This window comes from Ovis canadensis, chromosome 1 (genome assembly GCF_042477335.2).
Source record: "Ovis canadensis isolate MfBH-ARS-UI-01 breed Bighorn chromosome 1, ARS-UI_OviCan_v2, whole genome shotgun sequence".
Classification (NCBI taxonomy): domain Eukaryota; kingdom Metazoa; phylum Chordata; class Mammalia; order Artiodactyla; family Bovidae; genus Ovis; species Ovis canadensis.
The window spans coordinates 89,295,041-89,320,336 of record NC_091245.1 but is presented as its reverse complement, the minus strand read 5'-3'; the positions used below and the strand labels follow the sequence as shown (position 1 = coordinate 89,320,336).

The window sequence follows — 25,296 nt, the reverse complement described above, 5'->3', positions numbered from 1 at the left end:
CACCTCCACCCTCCCCCCCTCTCCCCTTAATCTCCTTGGTCTGCATCCACAGCAACTTTCCCTTCTCCTTAGCTTCTCTCTGCAGAGCCTGAACTTACATATTATACGGCAAAGCCACTCTCAGACCCTGGCAGCCTTGTTCTCTGTTGTAGATTCCAAGGGGTAATAATCTGATTAGCCCTTGTGAGTCTGATGTCTATCCCATCAATCAGCCAAGCCAGGGGACGATGTGATGCAGTACAATTATAGCCGCAAGTGACCACTATATATGGTTTCAAGGAAGGGACCTCTTCTTTCACTCCTGAGAAAAGCAGACATCCCCAGAGGAGTCCACTGCACAGACCTTCCCAATGCTGACAATTCAGAGGGTTGGACCAGCTCCAGGACTTCAGCAGCCATAGAGAGAATGCTCTGGCCTTCTGCTCCTTGAGCAAGTCAAGAGGCCTGTGCCCCTAAGACTCCCAGAATCACTTTGGCTCCCTACCAAGGACACTCGCCAAACTAGAGACCTATCTTCTTCATGACTTCACCCCCTGCCAACACCAAACATGCATAAATTTCCTTCTGACAGCTTTCAACCTTCATAAAGATCAACCTAAGCAAATAAAAGACTTGTGAGGTTGTTGGTGCCATGACTTCCTCACACACACTCTTCTGCCACTCCAAGCCCATGCACAGCCTATATTTTCACATCTAGAAAGTCTCCAGCCAAATCACTTAAAGCCAAGGACACTCATGTTTTAATTGATGCATTTTATTGCAGAACTTTAGGTAGGAACAAGGTGTGCTAGGCAAAGGAGACTTGTACCCTAGGAAATGGAAACACAGGTCAGTTTTATGCCCAGTTGCAGCAGTGACAGCTAGTGTCAAAGACAAGCCCGGTTGGGCAATTCTGCTCATATGTGATTCCATTTGCGCAGTTCCAGAAGGCATTTCTGTTATCCGCCACTGGGTAGAGGCCATCGGCTTTGCCAGCACAGTACCCTCTACTCTCAGAGCTGCTGCTCTCATTTCCACTCCCACTTCCATTTCCAGGACTGCTGTTGGGCTCACTGGGCTGAGTGGAGGCATTACAGGCTGAAACAGCACAAAGAGCAGACCTGGCAGAGGCTCCCAGATTCACCTAGAGGTGAAGAACTAGCAGGCCTGAGGTGGGGTCTGGAGATGGGTTGCTGTTCTCTCTGGGTCCTGTCACCTGAGAAGCTCACAAGGTAACTCCATACTTAGGAATTAAGAGCAGCTCTAATTTTAAGCCAGCCTGGTTTTAAATTTTAGAAGTTCTCTCTTATACTGCTAAAATTATTTCTAAAAAAATTTACTGAGCATCCAGTATATGCAAAATGCTTTTCTAGGATTTGGGTTTAAGTGGCGAGCAGATAATCTCTAACAGAAAATCTGGACAAAATTTAGAGAATGGGTACTTCCCCTGAATTATAGATTTAGAAATACGTCAATATGAGCTTCCCTCTTAGCTCAGTCATTAAAGAACCTGCCTGCAATGCAGGAGACCTGGGTTCTATTCCTAGATCAGGATGATCCTCTGGAGAAGGAAATGACAACCCACTCCAATATTCTTGCCTGGAGAATTCCATGGACAGAGGAGCCTGGCAGGCTACACTCAGTCCATGGGGCCCCAAGAGTTGGACACAACTTAATGACTAAACCCTAAACCCAACCAGGTACTGCTTAGGGTTTGTTATTCAGTCTCAGGCAGGCTGGAGGAGACTTTTAATAAGGGGTTCATAGAAAAGTAAATGCTAATATTGAAGGTCAGCCTCATTTCTTGAGGTTTTTCCACACCTTTAAATCTTAGCAGACCTGGAAAACCCTCCCAGCAGACCTGGTTTCTCATTAGAGCATACAATTGCTAATGAGGAAAGAATGTAAGTGCCTCTCTCAGCCAGGCTTTGCAATGAGGAGATGCCTGGGGGCAAAGGGTGTGGGAAGATGTTAGGCTGTCTTGAGTTGGAAAAGGAGCATCTATACACCCTGGACATTCCCCTACTGTCACTTACCTGCACTCTTCAGGCCAAGAGCATCCTTCAAGGTGTTTATCAAGGGGAATTTGCCCTGGTTGCAGAAAGTGCCTGTGAAATCATCCAGGTCAATGGCCCAGACCATGGCACCTCCAAAGTTGTTCTCCTTAAGCCACTGAGCCTATTTAAGGATCGAGGACACCAGGAGTCATTTTATTTCTTGAGACTCTGGGCTGAGCTGAAAGCACATTGGAGGGGCTGACCTTACCTTGATTCTGAAGCTGTTAACATTGTCATAACCAACCCACTCAGTGCCCTTGTAGGCATAGGGCACGTTCTGAGAGTCATCCCATCCCGCAGTGGCTCCTTCTCTCAGGAAGGTGCAGATCTTTAAAAAGTCAAGAGATTCAAATCCTTTAAATATGACTCCCATGAAAAATAAAACATACACCTTCCTCTTTGATTTTTTTTTTTCCTGTCATGTCTCCAATTAGGGTTTTCCACAGGTTTCTAATTATGACCTTTTATCTGCAGTAAATAGCAACAAGTTGTTTTTGAAATACTCAGATGTTAGCCTTATTCTTAGTGCTTGATTTTGGGAACCCACATCAGTATGGGAGATAGTTACTTAATTCCCTTGTGTGTTAATATAAATGACCCTAAGTATGCAGTCTGTTGTTTGAATGGACTTTCCTGGTGGCTCAGCAATAAAGAATTCACCTGCAATGCAGGAGATATGGGTTCAACCCCTGAGTTGAGAAGATCCCCTGGAGAAGGAAATGGCAACCCACTCCAGTTTTCTTGCCTGGAGAATCCCATGGATAGAGGAGCCTTGCAGGCTACAGTCCATGGAGTTGCAAAAGAGTCAGACATGACTTAGTGACTAAACAACAAAGAACAACAATTGTAGTTTGAAGGGATACTGCACACTATTAATCTTCATACTGGATTAGGTAAATGAATAGGTTACTTATACATCTGAAGCATTTGGAGTAATATTTGTGTTAAAATAGGTAAATAGTGGACAGAATGAACATTCAAGCTTCTTGCAGGTTCTAGCCCTAAGGCTATTGTGCAGCACAAGACACGGCATTCCTAGAATTCCAGTTGTACAGCCCAGCCTACCTACCTCGTAGTAGGCCCAGAACCCAGCCTCCCTGGTATAGGGCCCGGCAGGACCAGCGCCAGAAGTTGGAGCACCAATGCCATTGCTGGAAGCGTCTCTTAGGATGAAATTGTGTCCATAGGTAGGGAATCCAACGATGAGCTTCTCCACCGGGGCCCCATTGCTCTTCCAGTAGTGCATGGCGTATTCCTAAAAAGGTAGCAGGTGAGTTAGAGGCCTACACAGCTGAAGACCCCACGCTTAGTTATGCTAGTCCACTGACCTAACAGGTAAAATTTAATGATGCTCATGACATAGATTAGTTTGTACTTTTTCAAAAATATTTTGGTGAGGTTACAGTGAAAGTGAAGTTGCTCAGTCGTGTCCGACTGTTTGCGACCCCATGGACTGTAGCCTATCAGGCTCCTCTGTCCATGGGATTTTCAAGGCAAGAGTGCTGGACTGGATTGCCATTTCCTTCTCCAGGGGATCTTCCCAACCCAGGAATCGAACCCGGGTCTCCCACATCGTAGGCAGACGCTTTACCTTCTGAGCCTACAGTAAATGAGATAAAATTGGTCACTTAGGAGAGTTATCCAAATGAGACTTTTGCAGAATTTATGTTTGTTTCGTTCCTGAATCTGCATGTAACTTACAACATCTCTGGTCTGCATCTGTGTGGAGACTCACCACATTGAGGCAAGCATTGCTGCCAGTGTCAGTTGGGTATTTGTAGAGAGGGCTGTTCTCTCCAGTGTAGCCTTCCCAGGAGCCATGGAAGTCATAGGTCATGACATGGATGAAGTCCAGGTACCTGAGGTAGAATAAAGGGTTGTAAAGCATTTCCCATGGCTATTTCCCACACTTACATGGGCATTCCTGGTAGCTCAACAGTAAAGAATCAGTGATTAAGAATCCACCTGCCAATGTAGGAGACACAGGTTCTGAACGTGGGTAGGAAAGATCCCCTAGAGATGGAAAAGGAAACTCACTCCAGTATTCGTGCCTGGGAATTCCCATGGACCTAGGAGCCTGGTGGGCTACAGTCCATAGGGTCCCAAGAGAGTTGGACATGACTTAGTGACTAAATAACAACAGTAGTTATGTCCCACACTTAAACGAGCAAAAGATACCACTTCCAAAACACCCTGAACAAAGTCCCTGGGTAGCAAGACAAAGCACAAATCTACCTTGCAAGAGTGATGCCTACAGGAGGTTTGAGGATAAGGTGAGTCACTCACTGGGATAGCTGGGGAATCTCATAGCCAGCCTGGATATTGGAGATGCCAGCAGCTACTGCAGCGGTGACCAGCAGCCTGGGCTTTTTGGTTTGCTTGGCTTCCTGTTCAAAAGCTTCACGTGTTTCCTATAGAATAATCAAGTATAGTAAAGCATCTATGAAACTGATTTCAACTCCTTAACTATTAATAAATTTATATTTATATAATGCTTTACTTCTTCAAAATGCTTTCACATATTTTATCTTACTTTTGTTTCTCAGTCAGTCAGTTCAGCTCAGTTGCTCAGTCGTGTCCGACCCTTTGCGACCCCATGAATCACAGCAGGCCAGGCCTCCCTGTCCATCACCAACTCCGGGAGTTCACTCAGACTCACGTCCATCAAGTCAGTGATGCCATCCAGCCATCTCATCCTCTCTCGTCCCCTTCTCCTCCTGCCCCCAATCCCTCCCAGCATCAGAGTGTTTTCCAGTGAGTCAGCTCTTCACATGAGGTGGCCAAAGTACTGGAGTTTCAGCTTCAGCATCATTCCTTCCAAAGAACACCCAGGGCTGATCTCCTTCAGAATGGACTGGTTGGATCTCCTTGCAGTCCAAGGGACTCTCAAGAGTCTTCTCCAACACCACAGTTCAAAAGCATCAATTCTTCAGCACTCAGCTTTCTTCACAGTCCAACTCTCACATCCATACATGACTACTGGAAAAACCATAGCCTTGACTAGATGGACCTTTGTTGGCAAAGTCAAGTCTCTGCTTTTTAATATGCTGTCTAGATTGGTCATAACTTTCCTTCCAAGGAGTAAGCGTCTCTTAATTTCATGGCTGCAATCATCATCTGCAGTGATTTTGGAGCCCCCCAAAATAAAGTCTGACACTGTTTCTACTGTTTCCCCATCTATTTCCTATGAAGTGATGGAACCAGATGCCATGATCTTAGTTTACTGAATGTTGAGCTTTAGGCCAACTTTTTCTTCACTTTCTGCCATAAGGGTGGTGTCATCTGCATATCTGAGGTTATTGATATTTCTCTTGGCAATCTTGATTCCAGCTTGTGTTTCTTCCAGTCCAGCGTTTTGTTTCTCAATACTCCTATAAAGTAGACAGGATTGATGGTATTAATTGTATAACTAATATGTGTATAAGTTAGATAATTTCACAAAAGTCTCACAGCAAGTTGGTAGCCAGGTCATGACTAAAACCCAGGTCCCAGATGATGATTCAGAGCTCTACTCATATCACTGCACTATGAAGTTATAGTTGCTGTAATAATTTATATCCAGGTTTTAGCAGTACATAAATTTGCTTCCCTTTGTCCAGTAAATGAGCTACTTTATTGGACTGACATCCCAACAAGTGAAATGTTCAATTGGTCAATGAGGAAGCTGTTAACAGCCAGGTGATAGGTTCCCATTCAATGCTAGAGGTTAATCCACCTTTGTTTTGTGTGACTCTAATCTCATCCTGAGTACTGAATTCAGTTTTCATAACTGCATGATTAGGGTGTACCAGAGTGTGCTCCAGTGAAGAATGTGTCTAAAAATTGTCATATGTATACTTGTTAAATGAACTAGGTTATTTAACTAGAAGAAGAAAAATTATTAACAAGATATTATAGCTGTCTTCAAATATTGGACCAACCAATATATTGCCAAAGGGAGAAGCTTTATTCTTTGTTAGTTCAGTGAATAGACTAGAACCAATGATTGGAAGTTATTAATTGTGACTGGAAGTATGTCTTGACTAAGAATATAGATGTTCTTTTTGATCACTAGAGCTGCTCAACAAGTAAGTGGATTGAATTTCAACCAATGAATTACTTAATATTGAAATTTTGGATACTGGCAGAAAATATGGTATAACAGATGGTATAGGAAAAATCTCTATCTTGGGGAAGGGTAAATCTATGAAAGCTTTCCTCAGTGATCAATGCACAGAAATAGAGGAAAACAATAGAATAGGAAAGACTAGAGATCTCTTCAAGAAAATTAGAGATACCAAGGGAACATTTCATGCAAAGATGGGCTCAATAAAAGACAGAAATGGTAGGGACCTAAGAAAAGCAGAAGATATTAAGAAGAGGTGGAAAGAATACACAGAAGAACTGTACAAGAAAAGATCTTCATGACCCAGATAATCACGATGGTGTGATCACTCACACTCACTTAGAGCCAGACATCCTGGAATGTGAAGTCAAGTGGGCCTTAGGAAACACCAGTACAAACAAAGTTAGTGGAGGTGATGGAATTCCAGTGGAGCTATTTCAAATCCTGAAAGATGATGCTATAAAAGTGCTACACGCAATATGTCAGCAAGTTTGGAAAACTCAGCAGTGGCCACAGGACTGGAAAAGGTCAGTTTTCATTCCAATCCCAAAGAAAGGCAATGCCAAAGAATGCTCAAACTACCACACAATTGCACTCATCTCACACGCTAGTAAAGTAATGCTCAAAATTCTCCAAGCCAGGCTCCAGTAATATGTGAACCGTGAAATTCCAGATGTTCAAGCTGGTTTCAGAAAAAGCAGAGGAACCAGAGATCAAATTGCCAACATCTGCTGGATCATCAAAAAAGCAAGAGAGTTTAAGAGAAACATCTATTTCTGCTTTATTGACTATGCCAAAGCCTTTGACTGTGTGGATCACAATAAACCGTGGAAAATTCTTAAGGAGATGGGAATACCAGAACACTTGACCTGCCTCTTGAGAAACCTGTATGCAGGTCAGGGAGCAACAGTCAGAACAGGACATGGAACAACAGACTGGTTCCAAATAGGAAAAGGAGTATGTCAAGGTTGTATATTGTCACCCTACTTATTTAACTTATATGCAGAGTACATCATGAGAAACGCTGGGCTGGAGGAAGCACAAGCTGGAATCAAGATTGCCGGGAGAAATATCAACAACCTCAGATATGCAGGTGACACCACCCTTATGGCAGAAAGTGAAGAAGAACTAAAAAGCCTCTTGATGAAAGTGAAAGAGGAGAGTGAAAAAGTTGGCTTAAAGCTCAACATTCAGAAAACTAAGATCATGGCATCTGGTCCCATTACTTCATGGCAAATAGATGGGGAAACAGTGTCAGACTTTATTTTTTTGGGCTCCAAAATCACTGCAGATGGTGACTGCAGCCATGAAATTAAAAGATGCTTACTCCTTGGAAGGAGAGTTATGACCAACCTAGACAGCATATTAAAAAGCAGAGACATTTCTTTGTCAACAAAGGTCCATCTAGTCAAGGCTATGGTTTTTCCAGTCATTATGTATGGATGTGAGAGATAAACTATAAAGAAAGCTGAGCACCAAAGAATTGATGCTTTTGAACTGTGGTGTTGGAGAAGACTCTTGAGAGTCCCTTGGACTGCAAGGAGATCCAACCAGTCCATCCTAAAGGAGATAAGTCCTGAGTGTTCATTGGAAGGACTGATGCTGAAGCTGAAACTCCAATACTTTGCTGCCTGATGTGAAGAACAGACTCATTGGAAAAGACTCTGATGCTGGGAGGGATTGGGGGCAGGAGGAGAAGGGGACGAGAGAGGATGAGATGGTTGGATGGCATCATCGACTCAATGGACATGGGTTTGGGTAGACTCCGGCGGTTGGTGATGGACAGGGAGGCCTGGTGTGCTGTGGTTCATGGGGTCACAAAGAGTCAGACACAACTGAGCAACTGAACTGAACTGAAATCTAAAAGCCATCCTTGCTTTTCTTACTCCATTCATTTTTCCTCGGTGATCTCTTAACTATTTAACTTTGTTGATGATGTCAATACGATATATCAAATCAAGTTCTTGACCTGAACACCAGATATTCATCCAATATCTATTCATCCAGTGTCTATTGGACATTCTTATGACGCCCTACAAATTCCTCTCACTCATCGTTTTCAAAGACAAATTAATGAGTTTTTCTTCTTGTTTCAGATCTACCTTCTTCCTGTATTTACTATCTTAGTTAAGAGGACCACAGTCAAATCAATTCTTAAGGACAGAAAACTGGAAGTTCTCTCTTTTCCCACTTTCAATTGGTCTCCAAATCCTATTGATTCTACCCTCCTACTATCTCTTATATACTTCTTCTTTCTGTCCTCACTGTTAGGATTTTTGTTCAGATCCTCAGCATTTCTGGCTTGAGTTATTGCAATGGCCTCCTAACTCTCTCTCTCTGCCTCTGTACCTCCTTCTAATTCATCCTCCATGGTTAAAGTCAGAGTAATCCTTCTAAAATATGAGTTTTGCCTTATGTCTAGATTCCTTAAGAATCCTTCAAAAAATTAGTACTCATTAGTATCCATGTAGTACCCAGACTACATGGGTAGTTATGATATCTATTAGTTGTTTGATGTTAGGTTACCTAAACTCTTTATATTTTAGCTTTCATTTAGCTTTATATTTTAGCTTTCTCAAGGTTATGATACTTATAGTATCTTTATCATAGGGTACATATGAAGATGAAATGGGTTATGACTTTAAAAACAGCTTATAAAATTGTGCCTGGCACATAATACATGTAATGTTGTTATCAAATGCTGTTGAATATAAGCATGATATCCAAGAATCTTTGTGATGCAAAGATCCAATAAGTTGAAACTTCAGTTTACTTCATTCTGGAACCACCAGATTCTCCTTACAAAGATTTCTCTTTGAATTTTCTTGGGCTCAACGGTGCCACCTTCCTCCTCACCTGCACCAAGACAGTGAAGAGATGCTTGTCCTGAGATGGGCTTCCACGAGAGCCAGGGTACTCCCAATCAAAATCCAGCCCATCAAATCCATACTGGTGCAGGAATTTGATGACTGAAGAAATGAAAGTTTTGCGGTTCTCTGGAGTGGCAACCATAGCAGTGAAACTGAGGGAGATTCAAAGAAGGCAGAGTGAGGCCTTGGTGGCCACAATGTCTTGTTGTAAAGTCAAACTCCTATATTTTTGCCCCAAAGCTTTTCACTAGGCCCCAAAGCCCAGATAAAAGTATATTGCTGGTTTTCTCCTGTACTTCTTTATATAATTACTCTGCCAGCCATGGTACCTCAACGTTCTCTTTACTTTGTTATCCACCCAACTCTGATTTTTCTCCCAAATTGGACCTGTTGCTTTGAACACCTGTTTACCTTGGCTCACTGTGTTGTCTCTCTAAATAGTCTGTGAAGTTCGTATGCCCTTAAAAGAGTCTCTTTATTTTCATGACTTTCTCTTCCTTTCTTCCAGAAGGTAAATGGAGAAAAGTGCTATAACGCTCTTCTCAGGCATTGTACTTCTGAAATACTTTAAGAAGAGATTGTTTTGAAGTCTCAGTCACTGAATCACTGTGAATGGAGTCCTGGAATATCCATCTAAATGTAAACATATACAATAAATTGTGTTCTATTTAGTACTGAGATTCTGGTATAGTAATTTATTTAAGTAGCATATTTGTTTAATGTACATCCTTGATACTCCATCTTAGGTTATGAAATCTGGATAAGGAAATGGCAATCCACTCCAATATTCTTGCCTAGAGAATCCTGTGGACAGAGGAGCCTGGTGGGCTGCTGTCCATAGGGTTGCACAGAGTCGGACATGACTGAAGCGACTTAGCAGCAGCAGCAGGTTATGAAATCTGAAGGGACATAGGTCACACTGGGCTAACCTGTTATCCATAGCAAATTAAATGAACATCTAACTCTCTCATAGAGGACTTACGGGGCAGTTCCAAAGTTCCAGCCTCCAATAGCCAGGAGAATTTTCAGCTGGCTGTTCCTGCAAAACAAGGTAGAGAAAAGAAAAACTTCAAAATCCATGAATCCCTCAATTTAAAATAATAATGCTTTGTAACAGGCTTGATTATAAATGTTAATGTTGTCTTGATAAGATATTCTGTAGAACAATTTCCCATCACTACAGAACACTTTCTTTATAAAAATTATTTGTGTTATCATTATGAATGCACAGAGTTCTTTAGCAAAATCTAAATTAGAGGACTGCTTTTTTCCCCTTTAGAATAAAAGAACAGTTTATCCATGAGTTAAAAGGAACATGGGCTTCCCAGGTGGCACTAGTGGTAAAGTATCTTTCTGCCAATGCAGGAGACATAAGAGAAGCAGATCTGATCCCTGGGTAGAGAAGATCTCCTGGAAAAGAGAATGGAAACCCACTCCTGTATTCTTGCCTGGAGCATCCAATGGAGAGAGGAGCCTGGCAGGCTACAGTCCAGATGGTCGCAAAGAGCTGGGCATGACTGAAACAACTTAGCATATAAAAGAGACATATAAGCATACTATAGTTTAAAATATTATAGTAAAAAACTGAGAAAAAAAATAGGTTGATGCTTATGAAACTACAGAGCTTCCCTGGTGGCTCAGAAGGTAAAGAATCTGCCTGCAATGTGGGGAACCTGGGTTTGATCTCTGAGTTGGGAAGATCCACTAGAGGAGGAAATGGCAACATACTCCAGTATTTTTGCAAGGAGAATCCCATGGACAGAAGAGCCTGGAAGGCTACAGTCCAGGGCGGTCACAAAGAGTCAGACACGATTGAGTGACTAATACTATTAGGGCAAAGCCTTCATGTGGGATTGAGGGCAGCACTTGATGGGTGAGCAGGATCCTCCTGGATCTTGTCCTGGAAGTTCTTTTCTGCAGCTATCCCTGCTTCAAACTCTCAAAGTTCCTCTTCCTTCTCTGTTTCTCGGGCCTAAAGTTGGAAGCCCATTTTCATCTGAAGTTGCTTCCAGTACTCCTGGGCTAAACTGCAGCAAGTAAGTGTCTTGTAAAATTCTCCCTCACTTCATGGTTAAGCTCTTTAAGACCTTCATTTATGAGTTCTTGTTCCACAGGACTAGGTTTTTAAAAAATAGGATTGTACTGGCAATTCTTATATTCTATCCTATCAGCTGAAATGGTAAATGTTGCTTGGACATAATTACTTTCTCAGACTGTGTGATAATGAATATGAATCAATTGGCTTAGAATCATGAACGTTTTCTGGACTAGTGGTTCTCAAGCATCAGCTTAGATAAGAATAGAGTACAAGGGCCAGAGTTGAAGGATAACATTGAAATTTCAGGTGTTTAGCCCCTTTCTCAAAGACTGTGATTCAGTTGCATAAGGGACTGAGATTTTTATCAACAGCCTCATATGTGATTTTGATGCAAGATCAATAATAAATCACAGTTTAAGAAATACCACTCTGAAAGGGCTTGGGCTTCCTAGACAGTGCTAGTGGTAAAAATTCTGCCTGCCTATGCAGGAGATGTAAGGAATGTGGGTTCAGTCCCTGGGTGGGAAAGATTCCCTGGAGGAGAGCATGGCAACCCACTCCAGTATTCTTGCCTGGAGAATCCCATGGACAGAGAAGCCTGGTGGGCTATAGTCCATATGGTTGCAAACAGTGGGACATGACTGAATTGGCTTAGCATGCACACACACATAACTCAAATTCTAGTAGCTACATTCTAGATACTGCCACTACTGATGTTTGCAACAGCCCATAGCCTTACTTCTCCTAGATGTAACTAACCAAACAAATTAGAAATTTAAAGATACCAAGATTTTCTTGATTGTTTTGTTTCATTTTCCCCCAAAGTAGAACTCTATTAAAATACAGTAAACTCTTCTGATTTCCTGACCTCTGCTATGTCTAATCTTCAGTGTCCTCTGCTTCCTGCTCTCTGATTCAAATAATTAAGATGGTTTGCAGTTTCCTAGGTTATAAAAAAGATATTGAGAAGATGGTAGAGGAATAGGACGGGGAGACCAATTTCTCCTCCACAAATTCATCAAAAGATCATTTGAACACGGAGCAAATACCACAAAACAACTTCTGACGCTGGCAGAGGACACCAGGCACCCAGAAAGGCAGCCCATTGTCTTCAAAAGGAGGTAGGACAAATATAAAAAATAAAAAGAGAGACAAAAGAGTTAGGGATGGAGAGCCGTCCTGGAAAGGGAGTCTTAAAAGAGGAGAAGTTTCCAAACACCAGGAAACCCTCTCACCAGCAGGTCTGTGGGGAGTTTTGGAATCTCAGAGGGCAACATAACTGGGAGGAAAAAACAAATAAACAAAACCCACAGGTTACGTGCCTAACTACAACTCCCAGCAGAGAAGTAGCCCAGATGCTAGCATCCACCACCAGCAAGCAGGGGCTGAGCAGGGAGGTGCAGGCTGCATTGCTTAGGTTAAGGACCAGGCTTGAATGCCCTGAGGGCAATCTGAGGGAGCTAACGTGAGATAGCAACCCAAACTGTGGGATAACCAGAAAGAGGGGGAAAAAAAAGGAGGAAAGAGAACTTTCTGGTGAAAGGCTCTAACCTAAAGCTCTGCAGGCCCACTCACAGAACAAAGGACTGAACGAATACCAGAGGAGAGCCAGCTGGCAGTGGACTGGTCCGTCCCCCGCTGGAGGCAGGGAGGCAGGTGGGTGACAGCCAGAGCTGGAAAGGGGCAATCTCCACCCCAGAGATGGCATCCTCTACCAAACTGAGAGCAGGCTTCCAGTTGTAAACCAAGTCTTCCTGGGATCCTGGATGGCTGACATCCACCAAGAGGGTCACAGCCAGAGATCAGCTCCCCAGAGGAGACACATGACACACCCGGGACAGCGCTCCCGCTGCGCACCCAGGAAACCGAGTGACTGGGACAGAGGAGGTGATAAGACACCCGGCCCCACCTGGGGAGACTGAGCTCGCCAAGCACCTGGTCACCTGAGCTGCTCGGACCTGGGAAGGGCACAAAACGCAGGCCCAACCAAGTCTGTATCTTTGTGGAGTACCTGAGAACCTGAACCTGGGTGGCTTAGACCTGGGAAGTGCATAGAACCCAGGGCCTGCCTTTGAGAGTTCCCTTGCAGAGCAACTTGGAGGCTGAGCAGTGTAGACCAGGAAAGCACACACACGGTGGGCGGGGAAAAACCCAGTGTGGCCCAGACACTGTGAACACTCCCCACACATGCCAATGATATTTGTTTGTGGTGCTCCTCCCTCCTGCAGCACAATGAAAAAGTGAGCCTAATAAATGACCACCTTCGCCACCTTGTGTCAGGGCGGAAGTTAGATACTGAAGAGTCTTGCAGAGGAAGCCAAAATAAACAAAGAAGGAACCACTTTGGAAGTGACAGGTGCAACAGATTAAAACCCTGTAGTTAGCACTGGCTACATTGGAAGGGACCTATAGACATTGAGAAGAAGTATAAGCTGGAACAAGGAACTATCTGAAACTGAACTGACCCCTACTGCCCTCAACAGCTCCAGAGAAATTCCTAGATATATTTTACTATTATCATATTTTAATTAAAATTTTTTTAAAAATTTTAAGTTCTTTATCACTTCTTTAATTCTTATTTTTAAAACTTACTATTACCTTGCAAAAAAAATTCTATTTTAAAAGCAAATTTCATATTTTTTAAATAACTTTTGTGATTTTTTTAAATATTGTATTTCTGAGAATCTAACCTCTACTCTAGATTTTTAATCTTTGCTTTTGGGTATTTGTTATCAATTCTGTACCTTTAAGATTCCAGTTTTCAGTACCCATTTTTACTTAGGAGTGTGATTACTGGCTTGATTGCTCTCTCCCCTTTTGACTCTCCTTTTTCTCCCCCAGGTCACCTCTATCTCCTCCCTCCCTCTTCTAATCTCTACTTAACTCTGTGAATCTCTTTGGGTGATCCAGGCTGTGGAGAACACTTAGGGAACTGATCACAGGCTAGATTGGTCTTTCTCCTTTTGACTCCCTCTCCTCTCCTTCTGGTCACCTCTATCTCCTTCCTCCCTCTTCTCTTCTCTATGGAACTCTGTGAAACTCTCTGAGTGTTCCAGTTTGTGGAGAGCAAATAAGGATTTGATTACTGGCTAGATTTCTCTCTCCTCTTTTGATTCCCCCTCTTCTCCTTCTGGTCACCTCCTCCCTCTTCTTTTCTCCATGTAACTCTGTGAACCTCGTGGGGTGTCCCTCACTGTGGAGAATCTTTTCACCAAAAACCTAGATGTTTTATCATCAGTGCTGTGTGGATGGAGAAGTCTTGAGACTGCTGTAAGAATAAGCTAGAGGCAGGAGACTTAAATCCAAAACGTGAGAACACCAGAAAACTCCTGACTCCAGGGAACATTATTCAATAAGAGCTCATCCAAAAACCTCCATACGTATACTGAAACCAAGCACCAACCAAGAGCCAACAAGTTCCAGAGCAAGACATTTAAAGCTAATTCTCCAACAATGCAGGAAGATAAACCTGAGCACAAAAATACAGGTGGCCAAAAGTCACACCAAACCCATAGACAACTCAAAACTAACTACTGGACACTTCATTGCACTCCAGAGAGAAGAGATCCAACTCCACCCACCAGAACACCGACACAAGCTTCCCTAACCAGGAAACCTTGACAAGCCACTCGTTCAACTCCACCCACAGGGAGGACCCTCCACAATAAAGAGGAACCACAAACTCCCAGCATACAGAAATGCTACCCCAAACACAGCAACCTAAACAAGATGAAAAGGCAGAGAAATATTCAGCAGGTAAAGGAACATGATAAAAGCCCACCAAACCAAACAGAAGAGGAGACAGGGAGTCTACCTGAAAAAGAATTCAGAATAGTGGTAGTAAAAATGACCCAAAATCTGGAAAACAAAATGGAGTTACACATAAACAGTCTGGAGACAAGAATTGAGAAGATGCAAGAATAGTTTAACAAGGACCTAGATGAAATTAAAAAAGAGTCAGTCTTAATGAATAATGCAATAACTGAAATCAAAAGCACTCTGGAGGGAACCCAACAGTAGAATAACTGAGGCAGAAGATGGGATAAGTGAGGTGGGAGATAGAATGGTGGAAATAAATGAAGCAGAGAAGAAAAAAGAATTAAAAGAAATGAGGACAACCTCAGAGACTTGTGGGACAATGTTAAAAGCCCCAACATTCAAATCATAGGAGTCCCATAAGAAGACAAAAAGAAAGGCCTTGAGAAAATACTTGAGGAGATAATAGTTGAAAACTTCCCTAAGATGGGGAAGGAAATAGCCACCCAAGTCCAAGAAACTCAGAGATTCCCAAAGAGGATAAACCCGAATTGCAACACCCCAAGACACATATTAATCAAATTAACAAAGATCAAACACAAAGAACAAATATTAACAACAGCAAGGGAAAAACAACAAATAACACACAAGGGGATTCCCATAAGGATAACAGCTGATCTTTCAATGGAAACTCTTCAGGCCAGAAGGGAATGGCAGGACATACTTAAAGTGATGAAAGAAAAAAACCTACAACCCAGATTACTGTACCCAGCAAGGATCTCATTCAAATATGAAGGAGAAATCAAAAGATTTACAGACAAGAAAAAGTTCAGAGAATTCAGCACCACCAAACCAGCCCTTCAACAAAAGCTAAAGGATCTTCTCTAGACAGGAAACACAGAAAGCGGGTATAAACTCGAACCCCAAACAACAAAGTAAATGGCAACGGGGTCATATTTATCAATAATTACCTAAAATGTAAAAGGGTTGAATGCCCCAACCAAAAGACAAAGACTGGCTGAATGGATACAAAAGCAAGACCACTATATATTCTGTCTGGGGCTTCCCTGGTGGCTCAGATGGTAAAGTGTCTGTCTGCAATGCTGGAGACCCAGGTTTGATACCTGGGTTGGGAAGATCCCCTGGAGAAGGAAATGGCAACCCACTACAGTACTCTTTCCTGGAGAATCCCATGGACAGAGGAGCCCGGTAGGCTACAGTCCATGGGGTCACAAAGAGTCGGACACGACTGAGAAACTTTACTTATATATGCTGTCTACAAGAGGCCCACCTCAAACCTAGGGATACATATAGACTGAAAGTGAAGGGCTGGAAAAAGATATTTCATGAAAATAGAAACCAAAAGAAAGCAGGAGTAGCAATACTCATACCAGATAAAATAGACTTTGAAATAAAGGCCGTGGAAAGAGACAAAGAAGGACACTACATAATGATCAAAGGATCAAGCCACGAAGAAGATATAACAATTATAAATATATATGCACCCAACATAGGAGCACTGCAGTATGTAAGGCAAATGCTAGTAAGTATGAAAGGTGAAATTAACAGCAACACAATAATAGTGGGAGACTTTAATACCTCACTCACACCAATGGATAAATCAACTAAACAGAAAATTAGCAAGGAAACACAAACTTTAAATTATACAATAGACCAGTTAGACCTAATTGATATCTATAGGACATTTCACCCTAAAACAATGAATTTCACCTTTTTCTCAAGTGCACATGGAACCTTCTCCAGGATAGATCACATCCTGGGCCATAAATCCAGCGTTGGTAAATTTAAAAAAAATGAAATCATCTCAAGCATCTTTTCCGATTACAATGCAGTAAGACTAGATGTCAACAGGAAACATGCTGTTAAAAATACAAACACATGGAAGCTAAACAACACACTTCTGAATAACCAACAAATCACAGAAGAAATTAAAAAAAATATGCATAGAAAAGAATGAAAATGAAGACACAACAACCCCAAACCGATGGGATTCAGTAAAAGCAATGCTAAGGGGAAGTTTCATAGCAGTACAAATGTACCTCAAGAAACAGGAGAGAAATCAAATAAATAACCTAATTCTACACCTAAAGCAACTAGAAAAAGAAGAAATGAAGTGCCCCAGCGTTAGTAGAAGGAAAGAAATTCTAAAAATAAGGGCAGAAATAAATGCAAAAGAAGCAAAGGAGACTATAGCCAAAATCAACAAAGCTAACAGCTGGTTATTTGAGAAGATAAATAAAATAGACAGACCATTAGCCAGACTCAACAAGAAACAAAGGGAGAAGAATCAAACAAAAACAAAATTAGAAATGAAAATGGAGAAATCACAACAGACAACACAGAAATACAAAGGATCATAAGAGACTACTATCAGCAACTATATGCCAATAAAATGGACAACTTGGAAGAAATGGACAAATTCCTAGAAAAGTATAACTTTCCAAAACAGAACTAGGAAGAAATAGAAAATCTTGACAGGCCCATCACAAGCATGGAAATCAAAACTATAATCAGAAATCTTCCAGCAAACAAAACCCCAGGACCAGACGGCTTCACAGCTGAATTCTACCAAAAATTTAGAGAAGAGCTAAATTTCCAGCAGTCATGTATGGATGTGAGAGTTGGACTGTGAAGAAAGCTGAGTGCCGAAGAGTTGATGCTCTTGAATTGTGGTGTTGGAGAAGACTCTTGAGAGTCCCTTGGACTGCAAGGAGATCCAACCAGTCCATTCTGAAGGAGACCAGCCCTGGGATTTCTTTGGAAGGAATGATGCTGAAGCTGAAACTCCAGTACTCTGGCCACCTCATGCAGAGAGTTGACTCATTGGAAAGGACTCTGATGCTGGGAGGGACTGGGGGCAGGAGGAAAAGGGGACGACCAAGGATGAGATGGCTGGATGGCATCACTGACTTGATGGACATGAGTCTGAGTGAACTCTGGGAGTTGGTGATGGACAGGGAGGCCTGGTGTGCTGTGATTCATGGGGTCACAAAGAGTTGGACATGACTGAGTGACTGAACTGAACTGAACTGAACACCTATCCTACTCAAACTTTTCCAGAAAATTGCAGAGGAAGGTAAATTTCCAAACTCATTCTATGAGGCCACCATCACCCTAATATCAAAACCAGACAAAGATGCCACAAAACAGAAAACTACAGACCAATATCACTGATGAACGTAGATGCAAAAGTCCTCAACAAAATTCTAGCAAACAGAATCCAGCAACATCATAAAAAGATCATCCATCATGACCAAGTGGACTTTATCCCAGAGATGCAAGGATTCTTCAATATTCACAAATCAATCAATGTGATACACCATATTAACAAATTGAAAGATAAAATCCATGACTATCTCAATAGATGCTAATAAAATGGACAACTTCGAAGAAATGGACAAATTCTTAGAAAAGTATAACTTTATAAAACGGAACTAGAGAAAGTTCCAAAATGGAAATAGAAAAAACCTTTGACAAAATTCAACATCCATTTATGATAAAAACCCTCCAGAAAGCAGGCATAGAAGGGACATACCTCAACATAATAAAAGCCATATATGATAAACCTATAGCAAACATTATCATAAATGGTGAAAAATTGAAAGCATTTCCCCTAAAGTCAGGAACAAAACAAGGATGCCCACTCTCACCACTACTATTCAACATAGTTTTGGAAGTATTAGCCATAGCAATCAGAGACAAAAAGGAAATAAAAGGAATCCAGATTGGAAAAGAAGATGTAAAACTCTCGCTGTTTGCAGATGACATGATCCTCTACATAGAAAACCCTGAAGACTCCACCATAAAATTACTAGAGCTAATCAATGAATATAGTAAAGTTGCAGGATATAAAATTAACACTCAGAAGTCCCTTGCATTCCTATACACTAACAATGAGAAAACAGAAAGAGAAATTAAAGAAACAATTCCATTCACCATTGCAACGAAAAGAATAAAATACTTAGGAATGAATCTACCTAAAGAAACAAAAGACCGATACATAGAAAACTATAAAACACTCATGAAAGAAATCAAAGATGACACTAATAGATGGAGAAATATACCGTGTTCATGGATCAGAAGAATCAATATAGTGAAAATGAGTATACCACCCAAAGCAACCTATAGATTCAATGCAATCCCTATCAAGCTACCAACAGTATTTTTCAGAGAACTAGAACAAATAATTTCACAATATGTATGGAAACACAAAAAACCTCAAATAGCCAAAGCAATCTTGACAAAGAAGAATGGAACTGGAGAAATCAACCTACCTGACTTCAGGGTATACTACAAAGCAACCAGTCATCAAAACAGTATGGTACTGGCACAAAGACAGAAATATAGATCAGTGGAACAAAATAGAGCCCAGAGATAAATCCACACACCTATGGACACTTTATCTTTGACAAAGGAGACCAGAATATTCAATGGAGAAAAGACAGTCTCTTTAACAAGTGGTGCTGGGAAAACTGCTCAGCCACTTGTAAAAGAATGAAACTGGAGTGCTTTTAAACACTATACACAAAAATAAACTCAAAATGGATTAAGAATCTAAATGTAAGACCAGAAACTATAAAACTCCTAGAGGAAAACGTAGGCAAAACACTCTTTGACATAAATCATAGTAGGATCCTTTATGACCCACCTCCAAAAGTAATGGAAATAAAAGCAAAAATCAACAAATGGGACCTAATTAAACTTACAAGCTTTTGCACAACGAAGGAAACTATAAGCAAGGTGAGAAGACAGCCTTCAGCATGGGAAAAAATAATAGCAAATGAAGCAACTGACAATTAATCTCAAAAATATACAAGCAACACCTGCAGCTCAATTCCAGAAAAATAAGTGACCCAATCAAAAAGTGGGCCAAAGAACTAAATAGACATTTCTCCAAAGAAGACACACAGATGGCTAACAAACACATGAAAAGATGCTCGACATTACTCATTATCAGAGAAATGCAAATCAAAACCACAATGAGGTACCATCTTATGCCGGTCAGAATGGCTGCTATAAAAAAATCTACAAACAATAAATGCTGGAGAGGCTGCAGAGAAAAAGGAACCCTCTTACATGTGGAAATGCAAATTACTACAGTCACTATGGAAAGCAGTGTGGAGATTCCTTAAAAAACTGGAAATAGAGCTCCCATATGACTCAGCCATCCCACTGCTAGGCATATACACTGAGGAAAACAGAACTGAAAGAGACATGTACCCCAGTGTTCATCACAGCACTGTTTACAATAGCCAGGACATGAAAGCAACCTAGATGTTCATCGGCAGATGAATGGATAAGAAAGCTGTGATACATATACACAATGGAATATTACTCAGCTATTAAAAAATGCATTTGAATCAGTTCTAATGAGGTGGATGAAACTGAAGCCTGTTATACAGAGTGAAGCAAGTCAGAAAGAAAAGCACCAATACAGTATATTAATACATATATATGGAATTTAGAAAGATGGTAATGATGACCCTATATGCGAGACAGCAAAAGAGACACAGATGTAAAGAACAGACTTTTGGACTCTGTGGAAGAGGGTGAGGGTGGGATGATTTGAAAGAATAGTATTGAAACATGTATATGATCATATGTGAAATAGATTGCCAGTCCAGGTTCAATGCATGAGAGAGGGTGCTCAGGGATGATGCACTAGAATGACCCAGAAGGATGGGATGGGGAGAGAGATGGAAGGGAGGGTAAGGATGTGGAACAGATGTGCACCCATGGCTGGTTCATGTGAATGTCAGGCAAAAACCACCACAATATTGTAAAGCAATTATCCTCCAATTAAAAAAGAAAAATAAAACCTGCCTTGAAAGGAACAATTTAAAAAGATATTGATAGAGAAAGGAAGGAAGAAACAGAACTAATTTTTAAATACTAGCTAAAGCAGGCACTGTTTTATGTTATGTATAGACTCAATACTTGAAGTTCAATTCCTGGACAAGAAGCATCGACATTACTGGGAAGCTTGTTATAAATACAGTGTCTTAGTTTCCACCTGAGACTCACTGAACCTGAACTGCATTTTAAGAATGACTTGTTTGTACATTAATTAATGTCTGGGAAGTATTGGCCTGGGAGATACTAACTCAGATATCTCCCCTTTCTCTTACTTTTTTTTCAGGTCGTTGAAAGAACTGTAGAGAGCCACATCATTCCATTCAATGGTGGTGATCTCACTGTTACTCATCCCAGCGAAGGCATAGATCAGGTGAGTGCAGAGGCAGGGGTCGATGTTGTCAGGCTTGAAGCTTCCCAGGCCTGGACGGTACTGGGCCCAGTTAGAGAAGTAGCATACTAGCTGGTAGGCAGAACCTGAGGATAGTGAGAAGTAAGAACAATGGCCTGAGTTACGTACTACTGCAATGCGCGAAAAGTGTTAGCTTTGCCTCTGTTTGCCTCCATTTCCCTCAGATGCCTCTTCTCTGTGCAGGGTTGGTTAGTAGGAATGCCTTCACAAATCAGTTCAAAGCTTCTAATGTGGGAACCAGTCACTGACTTGAGGCTGGTTATTTTCAACTTTGACAGATTCACTTTGTGATCTCGGCTAAGCCGGAGGACCACTTAAGAAAAGATGCCCAGGAGTCCTCCTATGAAGCCCAGTGAATACCAATGTATAACTCTCAGGTTATCATGCTGAAGAGGATAGCAGTAGCAGCCAATACATCAAACCCATCTGTTTGTGAAGAAGACAGTAGCTTTCTTTCCCTAGTACAGCTTATCTCTTGGTATATATATATATATTTTAAGTAATATTGGGATATTAAAAAATAGCATTTAATACATTAAGCAGACAAAAATTGCATTTTGTATAATTTACAGAGTTTGGAGGATTATGGTAGAGGAAACATTATGTCAAGGATAAAATACAGAGTCCATGACTTACCTAGCTGAACATTCAGCAGAAAGGCCAGACCTAGAAAGAAAGAAACAACATGAATTCTGAACCAGTTGTCTATATCTTGCCAAATATAATTCTGAGGCCTTAGGTACTATGCTATGGGTCATAGATGTTTACAACCCAAGTGGCACTCAGGGGTTATGCCAAATAGTAGGCTTTTCAAGGAAGGCAAAGGGATTCCCTGGTGGCTCAATAGTAAAGAATTTGCCTGCCAGTGCAGGTGACACAGGTTTGATCCCTGGGTTGGAAAGATCCCCTAGAGGAAAGCATAGCAACCCTCTCCAGTATTCTTGCCTGGGAAATCCCAAGAACCGAGCAGTGTGGTGGGCTACAGTCCATGGAGTTGCAAAAGGGTAGGATACAACTTAGCAACTAAACAACAACAAACAATAAAGCTTCGCTTCCTTTCTCTTAGTCAAAAATGAGCATGGCTCCCTATTCTTCCACTTCCATGTCAGTAACAAATGTTATGGAATGAGGAGTTGGAAGTCTACTATCTATGGAAGATCTACTTACTGAAACTATCCAAAATTTACTCTTAGTGACTACACACCCATCCATGCTTCACTGTCCTTAACTCGGATGAATACAGCCTTCACACACAAAGCATCCTCTAAATCAGTGAACTCAGTATCTCTGAGAGCCTTGGAATTTATTTAAACCAACTTTAAGAACACTTACAGCAGAAGACAAGAACTAGAAACTGTGAGGCAAGACTCCAGATGGCACTCCCTGGCTTCTACCAGAGCACTTTTGATCTGATTGTTTTATAAATTGAGTTGGAGATATCATCTGGAAAAGCTGAAGCTGTAAAAAGTTTGTAAATCTCAGCTCTAGAGCAACTAATAAGCTGTGGGTACTACTTGGCTCTAAACAATGTACTGAATCTACCCATTTAAATGATTGAATTTCTGATATTTTTATAATATATCAGCAACATAGTAGAACAGTAAGGGATAAAGGAGGAATAATCCTGAAAACAGTAGAAAAAAAGACAACTTGCATAACTGTATCTCAGTCCCTACTAATTTCCTTCTCTGAAAAAGATAGACCAAAAACACAAGCATGTAAATAAAAATAATACCAATTAAAATGAGTTGGCATAGGAAGATGGATAGAGGAAAGAAAACAACCCAACAAGAGATGGCAGAGTAAGACAAGCACTGGAAGAAAACTAGCCTTTCTTTCAGGACTGTACTCATGGCCTCAAAGAAGACAGAAATGGCTGCCATAGTCAATTGAGAAGAGAATTAGAAACAGATATATTTGTGCATGTCAGGATTCCCTTGGAAATTTGAAATGATGAAAGAAGAATAGAAAAATGTAGAGCTGTGTGTGAAGACTACTTCATGCCTTTCAGATCCAGAGAGGGAAAGAAATCAGGGAAGAATAAGGCTCCATCTCTAATTACGGACTCACCTGTGAGGAGAATAAGTTTTGCCATGGTTGCTGTCAGTACTGGTCTTGCAGAGCCTGGATTTGCCTTTTATAGCATCTGACAACCAGGTCATCACAAAGGATATCTTCCAAGCAGAGAGCATGTAATCCAGATGTGTATATAGCTAATCAGTAAGTCAACAGATCACCTCCCCTACAAACAACCACTCATGAACCTCTAACCTGCACTTCCCCCTCACCACCTCCTCTTGCTTAATAAGGACAAACATCATGTTTCCTAACGGGGTGGTAGAGACCATCACCATGAAAAGTACAAGCTTGATAGGTTTTTTGGCAGTTCTCAGGGCTGATAAGCATCCTTTTAAACATTATGATTAGGTTTTTATGCTGTGGACATTTCATGCCTGGCATCAAAGCATGTATTTATTGGAAAGTGAGCTCAACATTCAGAAAATGAAGATCATGGCATCCGGTACCATCACTTCATGGGAAATAGATGGGAAAGAGTGGAAACAGCGTCAGACTTTATTTTGGGGGCCTCCAAAATCACTGCAGATGGTGACTGCAACCATGAAATTAAAAGACACTTACTCCTTGGAAGAAAAGTCATGACCAACCTAGATAGCATAGTCAGAAGCAGAGACATTACTTTGCCGGCTAAGGTCCGTCTAGTCAAGGCTATGGTTTTTCCTGTGGTCATGTATGGATGTGAGAGTTGGACTGTGAAGAAGACTGAATGCCAAAGAATTGATGCTTTTGAACTGTGGTGTTGGAGAAGACTCTTGAGAGTCCCTTGGACTGCAAGGAGATCCAACCAATCCTTTCTGAAGGAGATCAACCCTGGGATTTCTTTGGAAGGAATGATGCTAAAGCTGAAACTCCAGTACTTTGGCCACCTCATGCGAAGAGTTGACTCATTGGAAAAGATTCTGATGCTAGGAGGGATTGGGGGCAGGAGGAGAAGGGGACGACCAAGGATGAGATGGCTGGATGGCATCACGGACTCAATGGATGTGAATCTGAGTGAACTCCGGGAGTTGGTGATGGACAGGGAGGCCTGGCGTGCTGTGATTCATGGGGTCGCAAAGAGTCAGACATGACTGAGCAACTGAACTGAACTGAACTGAACTGAAACACTAAAAATCCTTGGAAGGTATTAGTTGTTCTTAAATATTTTTCCTTTGTAGAATTAGTCTTGTATAATTTGTACAATCAGTCCCAAAGGAACTTTCATCTTATTAGATGCTACTTTATGAACATTCTACCCACACCTGTTCTTTGAAATGATCTTAGTCATGTGTGCTCAATCACTCAGTCACGTTTGACACTTTTTGAGCCCATGGACTGTAGCCCACCACGCTCTTTTGTCCATGGGATTTCCCAGGCAAGAATCCTGGAGTGAGTTTCCAGAAGGAAGTAGGTTTCTTCTCCAGGGGATCTTCCCTACCCAGGTTTGGAACCCCTGTCTCTTGTACTGGCAGGCAGATTCTTTACCTCTGAGCCACCCAATGTGAGACAACCTTAGTTGATTATACAGTAATTTTATCTAAGAACATATGGTTCCCAAAATGTACTCTCAGTGAGAACTCCCTAATCCACAGGTCCAAATTACATCTAGAAAATATTCAAAAATATTTTGTACTGTGGAGAGATGATAGTGATGATATTGAAGAGTTTTTTTGATAGAAATATTTGCATCATCACCTTGTATAGAATTTTTTTGATTTAAAATTAATTCCAATCCACCCTCCCAAACATTATGCACTATTATTATCCTATAAAAAAACTTCTGCTTCAGCCAGAATGGCCTAGTCTTTGTCCCCAACATGTTTTGCATGCCTTTGCTCACACTGCCTCTCCATACTTTGCAGGTAATGTCTTCTTCTCTTCACTGCCTACCGCGCTATTACAGTTCTTCAAAGCCCAGGCCGGATCCTGTCATTGAAGCTCAATGATCTCTCCTTCCTCTGAAATACTTATGTCCTCTAGTGCATATCGCCTGTGCTTGCTTCCGTGATGCTGTCTTATGACAGTACCTGGAAAGCAGTTGGTGGACATATGAGTGCCCATCATGGGATGCCGGCAGCTTAGCAGGCTCATTGTAGATATAGACTAATTTTTATTTTTATCACATTTAAAAACTATATTGTATCCAT

At 41.4% G+C, this 25,296-nt stretch overlaps 1 protein-coding gene across 2 annotated transcripts; it reads right to left on the bottom strand.

Moving 5' to 3' along the window:
• Positions 1-738: 738 nt before the first annotated feature.
• On the bottom strand, positions 739-23,298 carry LOC138445637 (acidic mammalian chitinase). 2 transcript variants are annotated; one of them, XM_069599698.1, is made up of 11 exons: positions 23,162-23,298; positions 21,728-21,757; positions 20,955-21,156; positions 9,994-10,050; positions 8,998-9,163; positions 4,323-4,447; positions 3,772-3,895; positions 3,106-3,291; positions 2,245-2,364; positions 2,016-2,157; positions 739-1,077 (listed from the first exon to the last, which is right to left on the bottom strand). In XM_069599698.1, exons 1-11 carry the CDS (start codon positions 23,184-23,186, stop codon positions 836-838), a joined length of 1,419 nt encoding a protein of 472 aa, XP_069455799.1. In that variant the 5' UTR covers positions 23,187-23,298; the 3' UTR covers positions 739-835. The 2 variants fall into 2 exon arrangements, with proteins under 2 accessions (XP_069455799.1, XP_069455809.1); XM_069599708.1 differs by lacking the exons at positions 9,994-10,050; positions 20,955-21,156; positions 21,728-21,757; positions 23,162-23,298 and adding an exon at positions 9,423-9,604.
• Positions 23,299-25,296: the final 1,998 nt, after the last annotated feature.